The 22,539-nt window shown below is 41.6% G+C and overlaps 1 protein-coding gene across 1 annotated transcript in view; it reads left to right on the top strand.

Annotated features, from left to right (window-relative positions):
* The window catches only part of dnm3b (dynamin 3b), a 39,299-nt gene extending 18,221 nt beyond the window's left edge, over nt 1-21,078 (top strand). The window contains exons 14-21 of the mRNA XM_036137954.1: nt 77-131; nt 2,498-2,611; nt 6,656-6,765; nt 8,294-8,408; nt 9,709-9,873; nt 14,354-14,589; nt 14,732-14,905; nt 18,340-21,078. Of these exons, the coding sequence (XP_035993847.1) occupies nt 77-131; nt 2,498-2,611; nt 6,656-6,765; nt 8,294-8,408; nt 9,709-9,873; nt 14,354-14,589; nt 14,732-14,905; nt 18,340-18,382 (1,012 nt within the window). The 3' untranslated portion in view covers nt 18,383-21,078. The remainder of the gene's footprint in view (nt 1-76; nt 132-2,497; nt 2,612-6,655; nt 6,766-8,293; nt 8,409-9,708; nt 9,874-14,353; nt 14,590-14,731; nt 14,906-18,339) is intronic.
* The last annotated feature ends 1,461 nt before the right edge of the window (nt 21,079-22,539 follow it).

Consider the following 22,539-nt stretch of genomic DNA (forward strand, 5'->3'; position numbering starts at 1 on the left):
TCCTTATTTTTCTTCTCATGTTCTCCATTGCCTCCCTGGCCCCCGTCTCTGTGTTGTTGTTGTTTTCCCGCTGCAGCGCTCAGCAGAGGAGCAGTCAGGCTAATAAGAGCCAGAGTTCAGCAGGCAATCAGGTGAGCATATTCTACGTCTGGTGTGTCACAACACAAACGGCGGTGCAGCAGGTCAAAGCTGTTGTGTTGCACGCCCACACGGCTCAGAGACGGTTGCCGCACAGAAAAATAGAAACCACTCGACTGAAATGCATCTGCAAAAACGCTCCGCTTCTATTAAGTTGATCTTTTGCATAGGATCAAATTTAAGATCTCCTTTTTTCACTCCTACAGTTTCCACAAAAAAACACACAATTTATATTAATTATTATTTGTTGTGCATGCTTTAATTTTTCAATTAATCAACAGTCTTGAACAGTAGAGATGCACCGAGATATCGGCTTCTAACTTTTTGCTTGACCGGCCTGAATGGCTATGCAGTCATTGAATGCACCATCCCAAGCACTGTCAGGTTGCACTGACAACACTGCAGTGTGTTAATTGTTACTGCAGCCATTTTAGGTATCAGTGTGACGTTGAAAATGATGGCAGAAGAAGCAAAGATGCTTCCAGAAAGGGAACTGTTCTTTCAGTGCTGCAGCAACAGGAGGGACGCTATGGCTAGTAACAGTCATTGCAGCAAAGCTGATCGGTTGCTTTTTCCTGTTGAGAAATCCTATTCAGTCTTTCAGTCAGTCAGTCTGGCTGAGGAAATGTTGCCAGCTTTTCTGAGTTTTCACAGTTAAGCTAAGACCTTAACTGTGACTTAACCTGACTTTACAGGGAATACAACCTTGTTGATCGCTAGTATAAGAGTTTAAGATGTCAACTCAGGAATCGTGTTATCTGCGTTTGAAAATAATAGTGAATTTCTGTTTAACTGCAGAGCTGTGTAACGCCAACTGCTCTCTCTTACCCACACTGGGTGATGCTGTCTCAGGTATCTGGATGCAAATAAGAAGCGATCAGTCATGGAAAGACTTCTTATTTGCCCCAGTACAGTTGAAATGAATAAATCTAACAAATATCTGCAAATCAGTTTATCTCTCCAATATTACATTGGAAACTGTTTTTATTTATTTAAAACAGATCTTGATAAAAAAGATTGAAAACGTTCCCATATAGGTTAAGTTAGTTAATGAATCATCTGTTTTGTAAAGAAGTGAACAAGAGCTGCTGTATTTTGTTTTGTTTTATTTTTCAATTATAGCTGTATCTGTTGTACAACCTGAAGGATTTAACTGAACTTGTACATTTTCTGTTATCCAGAGGCTGACAGCTCTGTAATTTTCAAACGTTTTGATGAATAATTATTTTCATTCTAACATTTTACTGTTAAATTAGTTAAATTGCTCCAGAACGTGCAAAGAGTGTTTTTGTGCATAATATACCATTGGTTATAATCAGAATTAGAAGAGATTTTTAAAAATCAAAACAAATTCTGCCGTCGGTGCATCTCTAGTGAACATCTCTTTGTTAAGTATCACCTTTTTTTTTGCCACCATCATACCTGGTGTTGTTGTTGTTGTTGAGACGTTTCCCTTTGTTTGAACCCTCCCTGTGTCATAAAGGTGCCACCTTGCATTTCATCCCCATCCCTTAGTGAGAATCTCAGCTACCCTCACATGGGTGTTTGTTGGTGAGTATCGCTCATCGTGGGTCGTGGTTTGCAATGTCATCTGTGCCTGCAGTTCTGCTCCTTACCAGTGTGTGGTGCTGTCCAGCACTGCTGCCCTTTTTCTCCACCACAGGAGGCTAACTGACTGGTGTGGGGCAGAAACATTTTCTTTAACTCGCACTAAAACAAAGATGCTGCAGGGTGTTCGTAACGCCCACATTCCCTCCTGCTGCAGGCCCTCTCTCCACCTGCCTGGTTGGAAGAGTTTAATCTCACCATTTTATTCTCCTGATACAAGTTCCACCCTCCAAGAGAGGCATTAACAAAACATCTCTACCTACTTAACATTTGCGGCCAGGAGAAGGGGCTTTTATAAAGATGTGGGTAACCTCCTTAGGCGGTCTTAGGTGCTGCAGGTCTGACAGTAATCTAACCCAGTAATCCCTTAGCAATGGACCCATGGGACTGTTTGCGTAGGGCTTGTCCAGTTACTAAACCCAACACTGAAGACACTCACATGCTTTATGGTGGGTTTGAAGCACTAAACATGCCTAACACAGGCATCTTCCCGTGAACACAGCTCCCTGTGTGAGGCTGCACTGACACGCGGCAATGTGCTCGACTCCGAGTGAGTCACGGAAACCCGGCGACACGCCTAACTTAACCTTCGCACTCCTTTCGTCTCGTCCTTTTGCTCAGATTACACGATCGAAGCGTAACCATGTGCTGTGCTGATTTGTTTTTTCTGAGGGAGATGAAGCTTGTGATGTGCTGCAGACGTCATCTGCATTTTCACTCACACTCTTCTTGGCTTTACCCTCCACTTTAGGTCATCCGTAAAGGCTGGCTGACCATCAACAACATCAGCATCATAAAAGGAGGAGCCAAGGAGTACTGGTTTGTGCTGACTGCTGAGAGTCTCTCCTGGTTCAAGGATGATGAGGTAAGTTGGAAGCAGCCACCTTTAGATTTCTTACGTCATGCATAGGTAAATTCAGCCCGAGTAAAAAGAGGCTGTCTTCATGAAAGTTTAATCCTGCGTTTGATATCCTCAAATTAAACATTTTAAAACAACTCAATAAAAATCAGCAGGTTCCTAAATGGACAGTTCAGAACCTTTGAAGCAAAGTTCTTTTAAAAGATTATAGCAGATGATATCCTACTTGCTGCAGATAACTCTCTTAGAGTCTTCATTTAGGATAAATCTAGACGAGTTGGTCCCAGAGGCTGGACCAAAGACCAACAAGGATATTTACCATCTTGATAGAAAACTCCAATCTCAAAAACGGCTGTTTTATGATTGTTGTCATGTTCACGTCGGACTGTTAATTATGCAGAAGCTGAAAATACTTAAACAGGAAATGGAGGTAGGAGGAAGTGCGCCACTATACATCTTCCTGTGTGAAACACACGTTGAGAACGGATGATGTGTTTCTGTTTAATGGAACTACCTGATGGAATAGTAATGAACTGTAAAAAGCAACATGTTGTAGCAGTACAGGTAAAAAATCTATTTCATTCATCTTTAATTCATTCAGTATTTATTTTAGACAGAAACATTGTTGGTAGCTCACTGCCTCCTTCCTTCGTCTGCATAAATAACGGCTAACATGCAAACATGCCGGCAGTTTGAAGTTTTATAAAATAGCATTCCCGTGAATCACTGACATTCTGAGATTGGAGCAATGCATTGGAAATGCATCCTTCACGCTAATGAAAGAATTATTAGTTAGTGTTAATCTCTAAACAGTTGGCGTCATGCTTGAAATCCTCAAAGACTCTAAATCAGATTTTGGACACAAAACACCAGAGTCCGGCACAAGGAGGACTTGAAGGGAGAACATATCAAATAACGAAAAACACATTTTAACCATCGCCACGTGGATAAATGACATACAGTTGTTTTAAAGTAAATCCTTTTTTAGACTGACAAACGGCACTCGGCTTTAGCGGTTAAATCCCACCGCCATTTGCATCCACAGGCCTGCATCAACAGGATGCAGCATTTGGTCAGACGTGCTGGGCTCTTTTTTGGCAGCCTGGCGTCTCTCTGCCTGTCTGTGCCTGCTGTACAGGTTGGGGGACATTCTGCACAGCAAGTGTAGATAGGCAGACACACGGCAGCTTCTTTCAGCTGATCTTGATGCGGCGTCGTTGCTCAGCAGTCCTGATTTGGTCGTTTGCCATCATGAACTTTCAGGAGAGGTACACCGTGGCGAGTTTTTGAACAAAATGCTACGTCTGCGGTTTTTGATCACCAAATAAAGTTTAAGAAATGTCAAGTATTTCTGAATGCATCTTCACATAAATGACATTGGCCTGTACCTTGCCTTTTATTTTGGAGTTTTCCTTCTCCTCTGCGTTACATTGCTCCACACCTCCTTTCACTCGGAGTTTAGCCATTCACTTCTTCTTCACAAGAATTTGGAGCAGTCCCAATCCCAACCAAATGCTCCCTCTCGCAGTCACCCAAAATACACGACAGCCCTCAGACGGCACGGCACATGGGGGGCGGCACAGATTTCCATCCGAGACGTTAGCGCGGTAACGTCCGTAATTACAGACTCCGCTAGCTTCGCCGTGTGTATTTCTGTTTTACACCCTCCTGAACTTTCTACGGTCGCATACGCGTTCACGTACGCCGATGCGCGCCCTCCCTCCTCCCTACGTTAATGCGGCTGGCAGTTCCTTTGGAACTTCTTGCATTCTTGGCAGGAACGTTCGCAATCCAAACATCAGTGTCCAGCATTTCAGTGAAGAGAGGACCTTCTATTAGATATCAATACCCTTCACTCCAACATCCTCCCACACTTCAGAGGCACTGCTTTTATTCTTTTTGTCATATGCGCAGCTTCTGACTTTTGCAGCAAGAGGGTTCGTTCCAGGCTAAAAATCAGATTAGTTAGATTTTTTTGCTTTGTGTGCGTTTGCATTTTTCTTTGTGGTTTTTGTAGTCCTTTTTTTTTTGTTGCTTTTCCTGCATTTGCTACCACCAAGCATACATCGGTGCCCTCTGCTTGCTTGGGCCGCCCACAGAAATACCTTCCCTGGGGCTGTCTCACTGTACCCCCAAAGCCCACTTGATTGATTGGTCCCTGGCTCTTTTAGCCCGTGCTCAACGCTTTGCAGCCGTGTTCGCTCCTCTCCCCCCCTCCCATTTCAGGGGACCGCATCTTCTTCAGGGCACACGGCAGCCTGTATGCTCGCTCATTCATGCAATGACTTATGTGAACTTGCTTTCTTATGCGAGGAGCATTGATTCGAAACCAAGGTACTGCCTCCGAGCACACGGCCAGATCTGATGTTAGTGGCGAGGGAACTTTATTCCATAAAGTGGTAGCGAGCGGGAAGCGGGTGAACGTTAGAGTGCTCTGTGGACAAAAGTCTAGCGAGAATTTGGTTGAAATGTCGGCTGCAGACAAAAAACATTGCACATATCGAGAAAATAGTGAGACACACAGAAAGACAGACTGATAGAAGAAGGTCCGTGCCCAGTCTAACCAATGTGCAGACTACTGTACACCAGCATGACAATGAACAGGTAGTCTGAACACTGGGTGGACGGAGCCGGAGTGGAGAGCCAGGCCTTGTGCGCTGCCATTCCAGATGCTCATGGGACAGCTCTGCCGTCGGCGCCCTCCCCGCCGCCCCTTCTCTCCGCTCCTCCGGCAAAGGGTCCCCAAAACCCCCCCATCGAAATGCAGCGGTGCGCCTCATCCGTGTCTGCTGCTCCGGGTTTTCTGGAAGCCCCCCCCCCCCCCCTCAACCTCCCGCCACCCCCCCCTCCTCCTGTTTGTTTGTTTGCTTAGGTTGGCCGTCCTGGACTGGTCCGTTTCAGGTCACGCCGGCCATGAAGAGTATCCAGCCTTGACGTGGCACATTCGCTCAGACGACTGGGACACACTGGCTGCGTGTTCAGGGAGGGGATATTACAAAAAAGAAGGAGAGACACTCAAGAGGGAGGGGGTGGGGGGGTGGAGGGAGAGGAAGAGGGAGGGGTCCCGGCTGACCATATAAGGGCCATGGTGACCCCTTGGGGAAACCAACCCTGAAGTGTCCATAGCGGTCGTCCTCCGTGTACTCCAAACCTTACCTGTGGTCATAAACCAAAACTTTCCAGGCCGCTGGTCTTTCTTTTGCAAACCTTTATCTGAATCGGACTCACTGTCTCTTCTTCTTGTTCTCCGTCTCAGTCTCTCCTCCTCCCTCTCCCTGCCATCTCTTTAACTTCTCCCTCCTTTCCCTGCTTCTCTGTGTGCTGCTAAGCACTACCAGATGTTGAGTTTTAACGGCGGGCTGTCATTTAATCTCTCTCGCTCTCTCTCCCTCCCTCGAAACACAAAAAAAGCACACACACACACACACACACACAAAAAAAGATCGGGCAGGAAGTGGGCCCCTCTGGAATGGAGAGAAAAAATATGGGGAAAATATTGAGAGGTTGAGATAAAAGAAATCAGACAGTCAGAGTTAAGACGCGTAGGCCGGGATGAAGTGTAAACTAAAGGGTAAGGATCTCTTTTTATCTGTTTGAGCCCGGGTCTCTGTCGCTTCAACCCTGAGTTTGAGCTCGGCTTTATCTGAACAGCCGGGTCAGTTACCTATGAGCGACCACCCCCGCCACGCAACTTAAGCTCGACCAGACTCTCCCCGGGCTTTCGCTACCAGCGCTTCTCTGCGTTAAAACCCACCGTGAAGAACGACTGCATCCTGACCCAAACTCTAATGATTTCCACATGTGCTCTCATTCTGCCTTTTCCCTTTCTCTGCTCCTGCCTTACCTCCCACCCTCGTTTCTCCCCCATTCCTCCTCCCGTCACCCCCTCACGATTTTGGCCTGCCCCTGTCTCCCTCACTTGCGTTCACCTTTTTCCCGACCAGCATCAGACATTGCGGTTGGTTGCCAGACATATGCTGGAATGATCAAAAATAATAAGTCGTTCAGCTGTTCACCTCATGGCTGTCCTCTGCTTTTCCGCCCTCCCAGGAGAAGGAGAAGAAGTATATGCTGCCCCTGGACAACCTGAAGGTCCGCGATGTGGAGAAAAGTTTCATGTCCAGCAAGCACATATTCTCCATCTTCAACACTGAGTCCAGGTCTGCTGCACATGATTTGGGCTCATAGACAAATTTTTGCAAATTTTGCACAGTAAAACTAAGGGTTATGAGACAATATACTGCTAAACTGATACCTTGTCTAACACACACACACACACACACAAACATATATATATATATATATATATATATATATATATATATATATATATATATATATATATATATATATATATATATATATATATATATATATATATATATATATATATATATAACTATTTTCCACAAGTTTCCACATGTCTGTATTGGAGTTGTGATTTTGAATTTACTCACTCACTAGTGAAACTGCAGCTCTTTTTACATTTCTTGATAATAATGACTATTCGACCTTCAGCTGGGTTTTATGCAGGTTTTATCCTCAATTTGCTTCTCCAACATTGGTTAACTCGTCTAACAGCAGGCCTTGACTCGCATCCCTGTATAACTTCTTTCTGAAGATATTTGAGACTGGACACGTACAGCTAGCTTGCTGATGTGATTGGCTAATGCTAGCATGCTAATTTGGCTAATTCAGATGATTTGGCTAATTCAGTGCTGACCTAGGTAAACGTGCAGAAACAAACTTATGGAAAAAAGCTGTTCCTGCTTCGTGTACTCAGCACTTGGATTTGAACGTCTTAAAATGTGTGGAATAATATTTTTGCTGCTTTCTAAGCACTTTCGGCGGAACACCTGGGGATGTCTGAGCTATATGACCAGAACAAATCACGCAGAGCAGGACATATTCACAAACCGCACAGGGAATTACAGCACTCAATACAGTTCCTTGTTTACTGTCAGCATCATTGTAAAATGTTGCTCCATCAAACCATGAGTTGATAGAGCAACAAGATAATGTGTGTGGCCTATAATACTGATTTGCAAGTTGGAAAATTAAAACGAGCTGGGATTGTTTTTTTTTAAAAAGAGGGGGGGGGGATGGGCCGTGCAAACACAGCTGCAAGGCTTACTGAGAGTGTGGCTGACATTAGCACAGACTGTAGATCAACAACAGGTAGCGGGAGTTGGGTTTCGCTTGGACCTTTGGTGCATAACATTTAAAAAGGCCTTGACTGAAACCCTGTGCATATACATGGGATTGGATCAGGGCATCCCTAGTTTTGGCTTATTCAGTAAACCTGTTTAGATCAAATAAGGAATTGTTAGAGATTATGAAAAGTGAAAGGTTTTCATTATAGACCGATAATAATCATATAGACAAAGCAAGCAGATGGTCTTTAAACGACTACAAATTCTTCATAAGACACTGAATCAGTGTGAAAATGTCTCATCTCATGGCTGAACCTTCACTGATTGTTACAGCATGTTCTGTGAACAGCTTTATTCAGTTTCCTCATGTACACGTTGACATGGCATTTCTTAAACATCCAACGGGAAACTATCCATGTGGGAGAAGCCACGTAGCTTAATTTAGTCTCATATATTACGTAATATGATATCATCTGAATGCTTTACAAATCAGACGGGCTAAGATTCCTCACTGTGAGCACGTTATTTTGTTTAGGAATGTCTACAAGGACAATCGCACTCTGGAGTTGGCCTGTGACTCCCAGGATGACGTGGACAGCTGGAAGTCATCTCTCCTACGTGCTGGGGTCTACCCTGAGAAGACCACCACGGTTTGTGAATCCACTCAGGCACAGTTCAGTGAGATTGTCTGAAAGTCAATGCAGCTGCTTTTTCTGATTCTGTCATCACTGAGCTCATGGTTGGATTTTAAGGCATTGTCAAAAAAGATACATACGCCAGTAAAGGTACAAATATGCCACACCCCAGTGAAAAACTTTTTACAAACGTTTGATATAAACTTTGGAGTGACTAAATAGTGGGGAGTGGTGGCCTAGTGGTTAGAGCTGTGTGCTTGTGTCTTGGAGGTTTTGGGTTCAACTCCCACTGACTGCCACTCTGGGTCCCTGAGCAAGACCCTTAACCCAAGAATGCTCCCCGGGCGCCGCACAGTGGCAGCCCACTGCTCCCCAAGGGGATGGGTTAAATGCAGAGAACAAATTTCATTGAAATGTATGTTCCAGTGACAGTAAAGATTATTATTAAGTCACATTGATATATGTTAAAAAATACAAATTTTAGAAACTCAAAATTTTAAACAAACGTTTTCAAGGCACTGTACAGAGAAAGATTAACACATTTAGCCAGCTAAGCTAATGTGAATAACGTGACTGCAATTTTGCCACAGAAAGACCAGACGGAAACAAGCTTTATGCTTCATTAGTCTGACATATTTAATGTTGAGTGCTCATAAAGTCTTATTTAAACAACCTTGTTCCACTTTAAACTAAATTTCATTGTCTGCAGAAGAAAAATGCTAAATGTTCCCAGATAACCCAAGAAGCTGCTATTTTGACAACAGAAGAAGACATTGGGTGCATTTTGTATCACATCAGCAGCAGAATCATAGATAAATCTGATGGTATGAAACAAGCTAGAAGCCTATAATCTTTCATAGAATGTCTGAATGTGCCAAAGAAGCCTGTTAGACTGCTGCTTTTTGAATGAATAATAGTAAAAATCAAGCAGTATTTTATTCAGTACAGTTTGATTCTACATTTTGTAAATGTCATTAAACTAAAAGGGGAAATGTGGGAGTTTTATATTCTAATGTTTATAGGAGGAATGTTGCTGATCTTCATGCTTTTATTTTTTATATTCCCCATATCAGGCAGGTAATGTCAGTGAGTCTATGATCACTGTTGTTTTATTTTTTTCCCTGCGACTTAATTTGGATAACCAGTGTATTTTTGAGTGGGAAAAGTGTTCCTCTTCATGTGTTTAGGTGGAGGAAAAAAGTCAGCATATTCTTTAGTCACACAATGCGACTGTATGTCCTTTGGTTAAACTCCAAGCCCTTTGTGGTGTCATTTGTCTCTAAAACGAAGACACGACCCTTTTCTCCCCCTGCAGGTTGAGAGCGAGACGACCACCACCACCGATAACTTCTCCATGGACCCTCAGCTGGAGCGTAAAGTTGAAACCATCCGCAATCTGGTGGATTCCTACATGGCTATTGTCAACAAGTGCATCCGCGATCTCATCCCGAAGACCATCATGCATCTGATGATCAACAATGTAAGAGATTAAAAAATATATATATTTACAAGAAATAAAACAAAAATAAGCAATATCATTCTTAAACCGTTGGATTTAGTAAGTCTAAAAGACCATTATTTTTCTAGTTATTTAATAGTTATTCCAATTTTATATCAAAGTTATAAACAAAAATTAGAAACAATATAATGAGGGGCAAGGGTCTGAAAACTCTTTTCTAAAGGAGGTGAGTTCAAGACAGTTATTTAAATCAATATTAACCATGTTACAAAATGTTCAAATACTGCTTATGTTTCTGTGCTTTAGTGTGTGAGGGGCTTAGCTTAGCTTTTGTCCTAATGTTGAGTGTTGAAAATGGATTTTCAACACTCAACTCAAATGGAAAAGTGCAGATGTTTGTTTGTTTAAGTGTATGTGATGGACGGTTGTACTGGAACTGATTTTTCGATTGCAATGCAAATTGTAATTGACAATAAATTTTTGATTGATTGATTGTTTGATTGAAGAGAGGTAGGGAGCCGCATGTTGAGGTGAAAGGTTTATTACTAAGGAAACAGCAAAACTTATAGGCAGGTAGATGAGACATGGATCAGGAACCTGACAAGGTGGAGCCCAAAACAGGGGGAGCATAATGGAGGACCTGACAATAATTGGGAATGAACTGGCTGAATAAACAGAGGAGGAGACAGAGGGAAAGGCAGGTGGAGCAAATAGCGTCGCTGAAAGGTGTAGTGGTAATTAAGCTGAGGGAGGGAGCAATGATCTAACAGGGACAGGAGGAGAGCAAAACCTAACAGGAAACCACGGGGAATGAACAAATAAAGATTAAATGAACTCGCTAACTGAACTGAGGACAGGCAGGCAGGAAAATATGGATCTAACAGAAACAAGAATAAACTACTTAATGAGCAGAACCTGACTAATTACAGGAACCAACTGTACAGATAATGAATAATCCTAAAATGGGAAAACCAACAGAACTGCACAAACCCCAGGAACCTAAAAATAGTCAAAGACCTGGGGATCATTACAGCTTTAAGGTGTATTGTTAGACACATAGGTACTAATTCTACAACTGGAAAGAGGAATCAGCAGGTGCCTGGAATCGGCGGATTTTGAGCCTGAGCATTTCTAAACAGGGACTCAGAAAAGTCACGGAATTCACAAATTGGATCTTTTTTCTAATCAGGAAACATACCAACAATCTAAGCGCTACCATGTTTGTGTTACCAACACTCTTCTGTGTGGAAGTTGGTTGTGGGAAAGAGTCAAAGTTCAGTATCAGCAAGTATTTAAAAATGAAGTCTAAGAAAGCACAGAGCTGTTGGTAGGTATTCAAAAGGAAACTGTTCTTTTTGTGGAGACATTTTGGCAGTTTAGTCAGCCTGCCACTAAAGACACTTGATGGATGCTGTTCCTGTCGCTCTTTTACCATGTCGTGCTTTTGCAGTTCTGGTCGTTTCATACATGATCTTTTCAGCTGAGAAAAGTACCTGTTTGCCACAAGAAGCAATTCATACCTGCCACGAGGAGCCGTGTTGTCACCTTAGCAAAGGAGCAAACAAACCAGGAGCTGCCTTCAGGAAGACTGTAGGGTGTATGGGATACTTAGCGTTTTATTCTTTTTCTTCTAAACATTATAGAACATGCTGGATTTGGAAATGTTGGCAGCCTTGTGGAAACCACAAATTAAGATTAGGGTTCTACATTCTCTAGGAAATAAAGGCAAAAGCAGATATTTACAGACTGTAAAGCTAAATGTGCTGATGATCCAAATCACTAATAGAAGATGCTAAAGACAGCCTAATATATAATATTTGAAAAAAATAAACTATGTGTTTTACAGTGAGTCCCCTGTCACAATACGTTTGACATTGTCTTTGTTCAAAGAAGCCGATTCTTCAGTATAGTAAATAATTCACCACACTAGCCACTATACAAAAAGCAAACCCATATAACAAGCTGACCCTTTTTCCAAGAGATATCAAAGAGATATCATGCTATAAAAAGCGAGCTTTACTGACTTTGAAAATACAGTCAGAACCTGACTTCTGGCCTTTCTTCAAACAAAACTCAACAAAATAAGTGTAGTTGCACTATTGGTGTCTGTCCTCTTGCAAGCGAACTCACTTTTTACCTTAACCTGGGCAAGAGATAGGATACAAGGAAGTCTTAGAGGCTGCCATTGTACATCCATTTTATCTGTACTTCAATTGATTGTGCATGATTCAACAAATCAGTAGAAGACAGTATGCAAAGACATAACAGAACCACACCCAACTGTGCTCTGAGGGCAGCAACATACTGGACCGATATGCAGCCATGTTGCCTGCCTGGTCAGAAGCAAGCAATTTCTCTTAAGCTCCGCTCAGTTCTAGGGTTTCCATTTTGCCTAAACGTGACTAAATTATTCTAAGGTGTCGTAGAGGTACTTTGATGTTGAAAATCCCATTTTACATATAGCTTTGGGCAGCCAGTGCCTACACTGACTCACTGGGCAGATCAAAGCTTTTCTGATTGGCGCGTCTCTAACTTTCAGACAGAGACATGAGCAACAGAATGTGCTACATTTCCCCATGCTCACTGAAGACGGTGTCCACCGTCAACCTGATCTCACCAGCGCATTCATCAATATGCTGCCGTTTGCAATGAAATCTCATCCTTTTCTCTGCTTGCAGCTGATATGTGTGCTTTTTGCTGGGTGCCTTCTTCAAAACGAAGGTCGCTCGTAGAAACATAAAATAAATTGTTCTTAGGTGGCACCAATGTAGCTGAAAATACTTTCTTACCTCAGAATTAAAATGATCAGGCTAGAGTGTAATGTGTGTGTGTGTGTTTGTGTGTGTGTGTGTTGCTTAAAACAATTGCTCCTTGTTAGAAACCTGCAAAATATCCAATTAGGAAACAAGTCAGACAAATGAACAACACAACGGTTGAATGTTTTGTTGATTTTTTTTATTGATTTCTTTTAAACATTTCTAGCTGGCTGCATTGAGCTGATTCCCAATCAGGATTTACTGTCTCCAATACCAATATGGCTCCTTCGGGAACAGCGATCCGACGATGCTGAGTCCCCATCTGATATGTCAGTAAAAATCTAATTTGTGCTTGAAAACTTGTTAGTTCATTAAAACAAACCAACCCCATATTTCATCAGTATTACAACACTCTGACCAGTGAGATACTGGAGACTGCAGGTTCTCCTATCCGTTGCCTTAAACTTGATATATATTCTGTCCTGATTAGGGTTTGGACGGCAGCTCTAATATTCTGCTCCAACACAGTTTAACCCGGTAAAGAAAGCTACTATATTCGTAACTTGCAGCTTTCCACTCTGTTTTGATAGGACTTGTTGACATTTCATCACAAAACGGTTCAGCTCTATTCCAATCCCTTTGCAGACAAAGTTTACAAAACGAGAGTTCTCATACTTCGAAATATGTGTAATTTGTCTTCACAATTGTAAAACATAATGACCAGTTTTGCAGTGAGAGTGGTCTGTGATCTGGTGAGTGCGGATCACAGGACACATACAGACAGACGGGAAGCCAGTACAGCCTCTCTCCCCGCCTTACTCTGAATCTTATAGTAAAAGGTGAAACTATCATTAAAAGTGGTGCATGACTGTGGCTGTAAAAAAAATTGATTGCACAAAACGTGTCACAGTGTGTGCCTGGAGTTACAGCTGACATAATGACAGTCTGTACCATGCTGGTGAAGGTTCTCAGTCATCCAGGTCATGGTCATTCCAAAAAAAGTAAAAAACAAAGCAACTGGACTTTTTTTCCGTAGTTGAAGACGTTTCGCTTCCTCTCCCGGAAGCTTTCTCAATTCAAAAAGTCTGGAGTAATGTGGAGTATCAAGCTTTATACCATTGCCCAACAAAGGCCTTGCAATGGCTTAGATTACATGCAAATTCAATCGAAACAGGTCCAACCCTTAGTAATGGGCGGTCGTTAAAGCCATTAAGCCAGCAGATTGGACCGAAACTGGTCCACTCCTCTGTAACAAGGAGTCGTTAGGGTCGTTATTGGCTTGGCTTAAACAAACGATGTTTTGATCACCCGAATGAGGGTGAGAGTTAAGGTAATGACTGGCCGGAATTAATCCTATAGCTGTGTTGTAAGTTTTTGAGAAGTTCCAACTCTCGCCTTTGTTGGGCAATGGTATAAAGCTTGTTACTCCACATTACTCCAGACTTTTTGAATTGAGAAAGCTTCCGGGAGAGGAAGCGAAACGTCTTCAACTAAGGAAAACAAGTCCAGTTGCTTTGTTTTTTACTTTTTTTGGAATGACAGTCTGTACCAACAAAAAATATCGTAAATAGAGTTTTTTAAGGCACTTACAACACAGATAATTTAGAAGTGTCCTTATAAATCTTATACTTGGAATTGGATCGGTACATTCCTGGTAAAATTAAAAACCTGCCACTGGTAGTTACGCAGTTCTGCACTGTTATCATTCTAGTTCTTTCCTCTTTGCTGTTTCATCCTGTCAACAGGTAAAGGACTTCATCAATGCGGAGCTGCTGGCATGCCTGTACTCTGCAGGCGACCAGAACGCCCTCATGGATGAGTCCCAGGAGCAGGCCCAGAGGAGGGACGAGGTGCTGAGGACCCACCAGGCCTTGAAAGAGGCCCTGGCTATTATAGGTGACATCTCTACGTCCACTATCACAACCCCTATGCCTCCGCCCGTTGACAGCTCCTGGGTGGGAGGAAATGCCGGTGGTCGCAGGTGAGGTGGATGTGAACTTACACAGACTAAGAATATAAGATGTGAAAAAAATGCTGTCCATATATCTGGTCCAGAGGCTTTGAATTCAGTGTTTTCCTCATTAAATGGTTTTATTTTTTGTCACAACGCTACTGCTGCCCAGGTCTCCTCCTGCCAGCCCCACAGCCCCTAGGAGGATGTCTTCAGGTCAGCGGCCAGCTCCCAGAGGGGCCCCACCACCACCAAACCGCCCAGGACCTTTGGGACCCTTCAATAACAGTGCTGATAGCCCTCAGGCTCCTAGCCGCCCCAACAGGGCCCCTCCTAGTATCCCCAGGTAAATGCAGTCTTCAGCTTCAAGGCTTTTTGATATTTGACTAAAATATTTTGATTCTGTTTCTAAAGAATGAATAAATTACAGCAGGTATAATGTATTCATGTATGTTACTGATGGCGTCACGACTGGTAAAAATTTGAAGGTCATTACCTCTTTGGATTGTAAAGTTGTACAGTGAGCAATGCTCTTACCTCTTTGGGTTTTATTTACAGATTGAGTCCAATTTGCCAACAACAAGCTTTGGAAACTGGTTAGACATATAAGATTTTATTCACCACATTACATTCAGTTCAATGTGTAATAAAATGAGCTTTAATGAGATGGTGGAGATTTTTTTATTATTATTATTTTCTTACCTACAGTAGAGCAGATATCACTCCTAGCTTCTTCATTCATTATAAATCCAGGTTAATTTGTCCTGAAGGCTGAAGCCCAAGTGAGGCCCAGACCAAAGCGGGCTTCTACCATCGGAAAACACCTCCATTCTCAGAAGCATCACGACAATTTCTGTACATGACATTTTATGAAGCTGTCATGTTTGCATTGGTTGGGTTATGTACACGACGTGGAGATGTAAAGTGTTTTTCGTTTGATGATATTTGGCTTCTGTGTAAATAACTGCCCAAAGAAAATACCTCGACCACCATAAGTTCATAAAACCACTTATCTACTCCAAGTAAGACATTAACTGCTTACAACATTTTAACAGCACCTCACATCAAAAATTGTGAACTATCGCTTTACACGTTGACTATAGTGCTCAGTCAGCGTGACATCGTTTGAATAAGCGATTCAAATTTCATAGCTTTTGTTTCTTGTCTTTAGCACATCCAAGGATTCACATCGGCATTAGGGTCTAGTCTGTTGTTGCTGTTTTTCAGTATGTATCACCCAGCCTGAATCATTCTCTCTCAGTAGGGGGCCAATTAATCCTTTAACTATCAGCATGAAATGTGTCTCATTATTAAGGAAAAATGTCAATCTTGCTTTTTCAGCTTTAGGTCTCTTAGTGATCTCTTTTTCGGGGGGTTCAAAATGTTCCTCATCCTAATCCTGACCCAATAAAGGAACTGCGGGTCCTTTAATCCATTATTCGATCCATTAAAGCATGTAGTAAGGAAAGGCATAATGTTTATGTTGGTGTTTCATGACTACAGGGTCTTCCCACGGTGCCGTTTACAGAATGAGCAGCTATGCAGTAGTGAGTGTGACTTATGTAGGTGAAACACATCTATGACTCTTCTCTGAATTCAACCACTTACGGTGTTTTGTTTAAGGGGGTGGCTTTTTCAGCTCAGGAAGCCACTTTGCAGTATTATAATTTATTCTTGTAAATGCTGCTCAGTACAAGCTTGTCAATGACTTCTTATCAGCATTTCTCATTCTCCACCTACGCTCTTTGCTGTTGAGGCCCGCTGAATTACACGGTAGTTTCTATGGTAACAAGAAACACATTTGCACACATTTTCTAAGCTTTTTATGTCATTATTTTAAACTAATAGTAATGGAATGACCAGAAATGAATCAAGAGAGTCTAAGAGTAATATTTAGTGAACTATTGTATATAGTGGGCATTATGTGCACTGTCATGGTGACAGTAAATCACAGATTCACCAGTTTTATGGTGACCATTTTAATCTGTGAAGAGGGAAAGCCAGGTTTACAAGCACTACTTTTCTAAACTTGTTTTAGTAAACTTTAGATCAGCAACTTGTAGTTTACTACACTTTAAAAAATCCCTGCATTAACTACAACCCAACTTGTGTTGTTTAGCTAACCCAGTCTTGGACCAAAGATGGACTGGTCCAGTCTTGGGTGGATTTAACAGATAGTTGGGGTGTGGGTTGGACCCAAAACGATGGGCTAAGTTTTCCATTTAGAAGCATTAAATTGAATTTTAATACCTGCCCTGGTCAGACTTTTGGTATTGAAACAGTTTTTTATAGCCTTCAGGTGAGCGATCGTTGATTATTTATATGACGAGGAGCAGCAATGTCACGCCGCATGGCATGTGTAAAAAGAGATTCACTGTAAAGAAGGGAGTTACCATAATTTTAAAACCCACAAATTTTGGAGTTTACGTTTTAAAGTCTTTAATATAATATATTAGTAGCTAAAGCGGTGAGTGGGGCTAGCATAACTAAATCTGCGGTCTCTGTGTGTAGCCCAGTCAACAGAGATCCTTGCTTTAAATCTAAAATCACCAAAAGGCTGCCAACATCTCCAAACCTACCATCATCCATAACAGGCAGTTTAAAGACCATAAGAACAAAATAGAGAAACTTTGCTGAAATACATTCAGCCTTTCTGTTATTTGCTGTAAATCTCACTTTCTCTGAGATTTAATTAATCTTAGACATGTCTTGGCCTGTTATCAGAATCAGAACCAGCTTTATTTACCCGGTATGTGTACACATACGAGGAACTTGACTCTGGATTGTACAATGCTCACGCTGTGCTTACTTATACAATAATAAAATAACACATTAATGCAGTAATAAAAAAGAAACACAGTTTGCAATTTAGAGAACACATATGGACACACAAGAAACAAGTGCACAGATTGAGGCAATAGTGCAGTGCAAAGGATACAGGAGTAAATATTATTTCCATTGTTGTTATTGTTAAGTACATGTCGGAGGTGGGAGTATAGGTGCACATGCACATACAAACATGCATATCCACAGTGTAATGAGTTAAAAGTAAAAAGAATGACCCATAATAACCTGGATTACCAATTAATTATACTCTAAAATCAAATCCAAGGAAATGAGGAAAAACACCAACATTTTAATGCCTTAAATGACATTGTAGACTAACAATTCAATTCTGATCATAAAAGTTATACTCAGCATTTATAAATACTGTGCACACCTAGCACTGGTGTGAGGTAACTAAATAACAGGTAAATCTTGTCTTAAATAAACTCATTGTTTAGTGCGAACCTAACTGATCAACACAGCCCATTGATATTAACAATATAATCCAGCATCGTTGTACCTTTTACCACCTATCGTTTCCTTCTGGGGAAGAAGTTCAGTGAAGATCAGGTTGTTGTATTGTTCAAAATAGCCGACTGTGAGGACTGAGCCTCCTTCCAGTCTCTTCTTTACCCAGACAAATGGGATCAGAGTTTTTGACCCAGGTTGGTTAAAACTCGAAACTACTAAGTTCTATCATAAACGCATAAACATAAGATTTGTGCTAAAGAAATGAATCTGAAGCTTATTTCTCAGATGCACAAATTTCACTTTGATATTATTTGTGATTTGTCGACCATGTGTGTTACATATAATATGGTATTTGCCTTATTAATAAATCACATAAAATGTATTCTAAGCCTTTGTAAAAATTGATAAATAATCAGCTTTCCTTTCTCTCTGTTCTCAATCTTTATCCTTCCTGCTCCTCGACACATGATGATGGCTGCCCAGCCGGCGACCACCTCCATCTCCTACACGACAAGCCCCGCCATAATCATCTAACGGCGTGCATCAAACCCTTCTCTCCTTCCCTCATCCACTCCGCCCCTCCCTCTTAGCCATGGCTCTGCTGTCCTCTTCTCTCCCTAGCGAAGACGCTGAAATCTTTGACCCCTTTGAACCTCAGTTTCCTGCCAGGTGAAGACGTCCATATATTTATGTACAGTACGGTACTTGTCTTGTGGTGTAAGTATATGTGCGCTTGTTGCTCGCCTGTGATCCAGGTTTGCTTAGCAGGTCCACTTCCTTACTTCCCAAATCTCTGCCCCCACTTCACTCCTACAATTGAGCCAGCACCTCCAGTTGCTGCTTCTACATAAACACAAAAAAAACAACAACACAGGCTCAGCAGTCATACTGCCCAACTCATTCCAAAATGCAGCATGCCACATAAGCTGCTTTTATTGCATGGGAGTGTGTGAGTGTGTGAGTGAGTGTGCGTGTGCGCGCGTGCGTGTGTGTGCGCTTGTGTATTGTGTGTGCGTTTATGGGGGAGGGATTAATTTGCCTATATGTAGGCTGAGTTTGATTTAGTATTGTGTTAATTTATTGTATAATGCCCCCCCTCCCTCTGAGTGTTAATTATCAGCTTGATGTTCTCTTAGGAACAGAAGTTGTATCTTAGTATAAGCGTGTTTTTGTGCGAACAAATACATTGTACATGTGCAAGTGTGTACGTGCGCGTGTGGGTGTGTGAGAACACGTGTGCATGTGCCGTCTCTGCACGTTTGTTGGCGTTTCAGTTCTGTTTGTTTTCACTGTCGAAGCTGTTAATGATGAATCATAAACCCCGCAGGGGGGGTAAGTTCAGTGTTTGACTTTTGTGAGTTGTCCATGTGTTGTAGTAGCAGCCATACACGCATAGCAAGGCCGAGGAGCACCTTCAGTATTCTCTATATGGAAAACAGCCTCGATAACACATTTAACCTCGTCATAGGTGTCCACCTGTGCTGTATCCATGGTCAGACTGTGACCCTGATGGCCTCAAGCTCCCATTCAGATGCTGACTGGCGAGATGGATGGAACTGCAGCTTTCACATGGTTAAAATTATCAAAGGAAAAAAAAACAAAGGCAGTATGTAGTTTTTTTAACACGTGAATAACCATCCATCCACCCTCTAAAAGCTGCTGGGTTAAAATGAACCTAGTTTGGGTTGTTTTGTTATGCCAGTCCTGGGTCAAACATGGACTAGTAAATCTAGTTGATTTAACACAACAGGGTTGGGCATGGATTTGATCCTGCTTTAATTGAGTCCCAAAATGTGTTACGGTAGCCAACGAGTGAAGTTCAGGCTGCATGAGTTGCAAAGGAAAAACCGATAACGTTGATGACTAAACAGATAGTATTTGAAATAAAACAAATAAAATGATTTCTTTTTTTTCTTTTTTATTTAATTCTGACTGATCAGAAATGCTGAAATGAATCGTAACTAAATCAAAAATGTTATTCACTTTGTGATTAATTAATTATTTAATAAATAATCATTACGTTTTAATGACAAATATTTGAATTTAGATGACAAAATTCTCATTCAACATATAATTACCTGTATTTTTGCTTTCATTATGGCATTTTTGGTTAAATATCTTCTGAAATAAGTCCAATTTAAACAAATACTGTTGAAGTACAGTATATTGCAGGAAACATCAAAGTACAAAATAAAATAGATTTAAGCCTATCTATATTGGGTTTATGATTAAAGATAGCTAGCAGTAGCTTATGCTAACTACATAGCAGCTAAAGGGCTAATGAGTTTGTCCAGGGTGAATTAAAGTCCTTAACACAACCCACTAACATTAAGATCTTTATAAAACAACGTTACCAGCGTACCATTTCTTATTTCATCCTTCGGAAGAGGTGCAGTAAAGTATGACCAGATTCTTGCATAGTTCATAGGCCTGTGAAGAGGGACGAGGCTTCTTCTAGCCTAAACCCAACAAACTGATGTTTGACCCCTTGTTTGGTTAAAGCTACTCTTTTTCTGACTCAACAGAATAAACCTAACATTTGCGTTCAAGAAACAACCCAGCTGTTTTTAGAGCGCACTCATAGAGGATTACAGGAGGGCTAGAATCTATTCCAGACGTCATTGGTGTCCATCGCAGGGCCAACACAGACACAAAAAGAAGGACAACCATATGACATGTTCCCATTTAGCCTTTTTCTCAGGTCTGACCCATGCGTTTATACCCATCATAAGACTCCCCAATCCCTCTTTTAGCCAACTTGTTGATCTACTCGAAAACTCCGAAGCCAGTCCATCAGTATTTGAATCAGAGCTTGAGGTTGTATTGTCAGTGTTCAAGTGCTTCTCTGTCACTTTGTTATTGTGTATGTAAGCCTAAACTGTATTCTGATGTATATAGGTAATGATAAGGACATAGTGTACCTGTGGACTCTAAAGACCTCATCAAGAATTCTAGCGCTTTAATCCTTCTCTATATCTGTATTCACTATATTCTCTCCTCTCTCTAATTTAGACTGCCTTACTGGCATGGATTATAATTCTTTATTGCCAAAGTTAAACACAGAAGGAGAACCGTGAAGAAAAAAGAAATAAGCTAAAGATTCCGATCGATGTGAAATTGGCTACGATTGTTTAGCGGAGGACATGTTGTTAAATTTGGAGATGCACCAGTTGTTACTTTCTGTGTCTGTATCGCTCCTCAATAAACTTCTTCCTCATGTCACTCCATGTCAACAGCGTGATTATTGTGTAAGACTGTGGGTTTGAGGGCGAATCGCCGTGCCCATCGTATTTCATTGGGATTTTATGACAGACCAACAGAAGGTGATGCATTTTATTAATACATGAGGGAAACGATGACTGGTTTTTGACATTTTTACAAATAAAACTCTGATACCCTTTACAAAAAAATCCCATTGAACTAAACCCGCCACTGTGTTAATCCCAGTATAAACCTCAGAGATTTGCTCGAAAAAGAAACAGAAACTCCATAACACTCAGACGGAGGCCTCAACAATCACCTGGATCAAAGACTACCTGACAAACAAACCACAGTTTGACAGATTGAAGGTTCGGGTGTCAAGGCAGGTGGCCAGCACTTCAGGGAACTGAGCTCTCACCACACCATTTACCCTGTACACCTCAGACTTCCAGTGCAAGGCAGACTCCTGTCATCTGCAGAAATACTCAGATGACTCGGCAGTCGCTGGGCATATCAGAGATGGACAGCAAGTTGATTACAAAGAGCTGGTGGACCGCGCTGCAACATGGTGTGGATACAGTCATCTTATCGCGAATGGGAACAAAAGAGATGATCGTAGATCTCAAGAGAAACAGGAATGTGGAAAAGACTGTTTCCTTCATGGGAGAAGATGTGAAGGTGGTGGAGGAGTATACAAACCCCCGGTGTTCACTTGGACAATAAAAGGCACTGGGGACGCAGCAGTAAAGCCATCTACAAGAAGCAGCAGGGCAGACAGTACTCCTTGAGGAAGTTTAGGTTCTTCAGTGTTTACAGCAAGATGCTGCACATGTTCTACTGTATAAGTCTGTAGTGGAATCTCTTCTGCCATCATCTGTAGAGGTAGCAGCATGAGAGCCAGTGGCCTACAAAAGCTCAGCAAGCTAATAAAGAAGGCAGGGTTTGTTCTGGGGACCCCTCCGAAACCTCTGAGGATGATTGATCAAAGCACACCAAATATGCTAACCCTGTTTTCTGTGCATTTGATGTAATGTGTCACAAGAGGCACATAAATCTGCTGGCATTAGTAAACACCATAGTGGATGACCAACTTCTGACAAATTTCTACCTAAATTCTAGAGCATTTGAGTTGTATTTGAGCTCCAAGGTATAACTCAACCTTAGATGTTGACTCTGATAATAACAATATGCATTATATGTCTTTTTGTCTTTCTGGCAAACCCCTTTTGGCAAATGAGGTGAATTATGCAACAATTTTGCAGGAAACATTGTTTACTCTTGTAAATCTTCTTGATGGAACGTATCAAACAGTCAACATATGGTTTACCAGCATGACTCTAAATAATCAGATTTTTTAAATTGAAATCTGATCAATTCAGCCTGCCCTGGGCTTCAGCACAAACTGTTTCCATGTGTTTTACTGTAAACAAATCTCCCTGGAATCCAGTATTCTCATGTATGCAGCTCCGGTGTTTTGCTGAA

The sequence above is a fragment of the Fundulus heteroclitus genome, chromosome 6, assembly GCF_011125445.2.
Source record: "Fundulus heteroclitus isolate FHET01 chromosome 6, MU-UCD_Fhet_4.1, whole genome shotgun sequence".
Taxonomy (NCBI): domain Eukaryota; kingdom Metazoa; phylum Chordata; class Actinopteri; order Cyprinodontiformes; family Fundulidae; genus Fundulus; species Fundulus heteroclitus.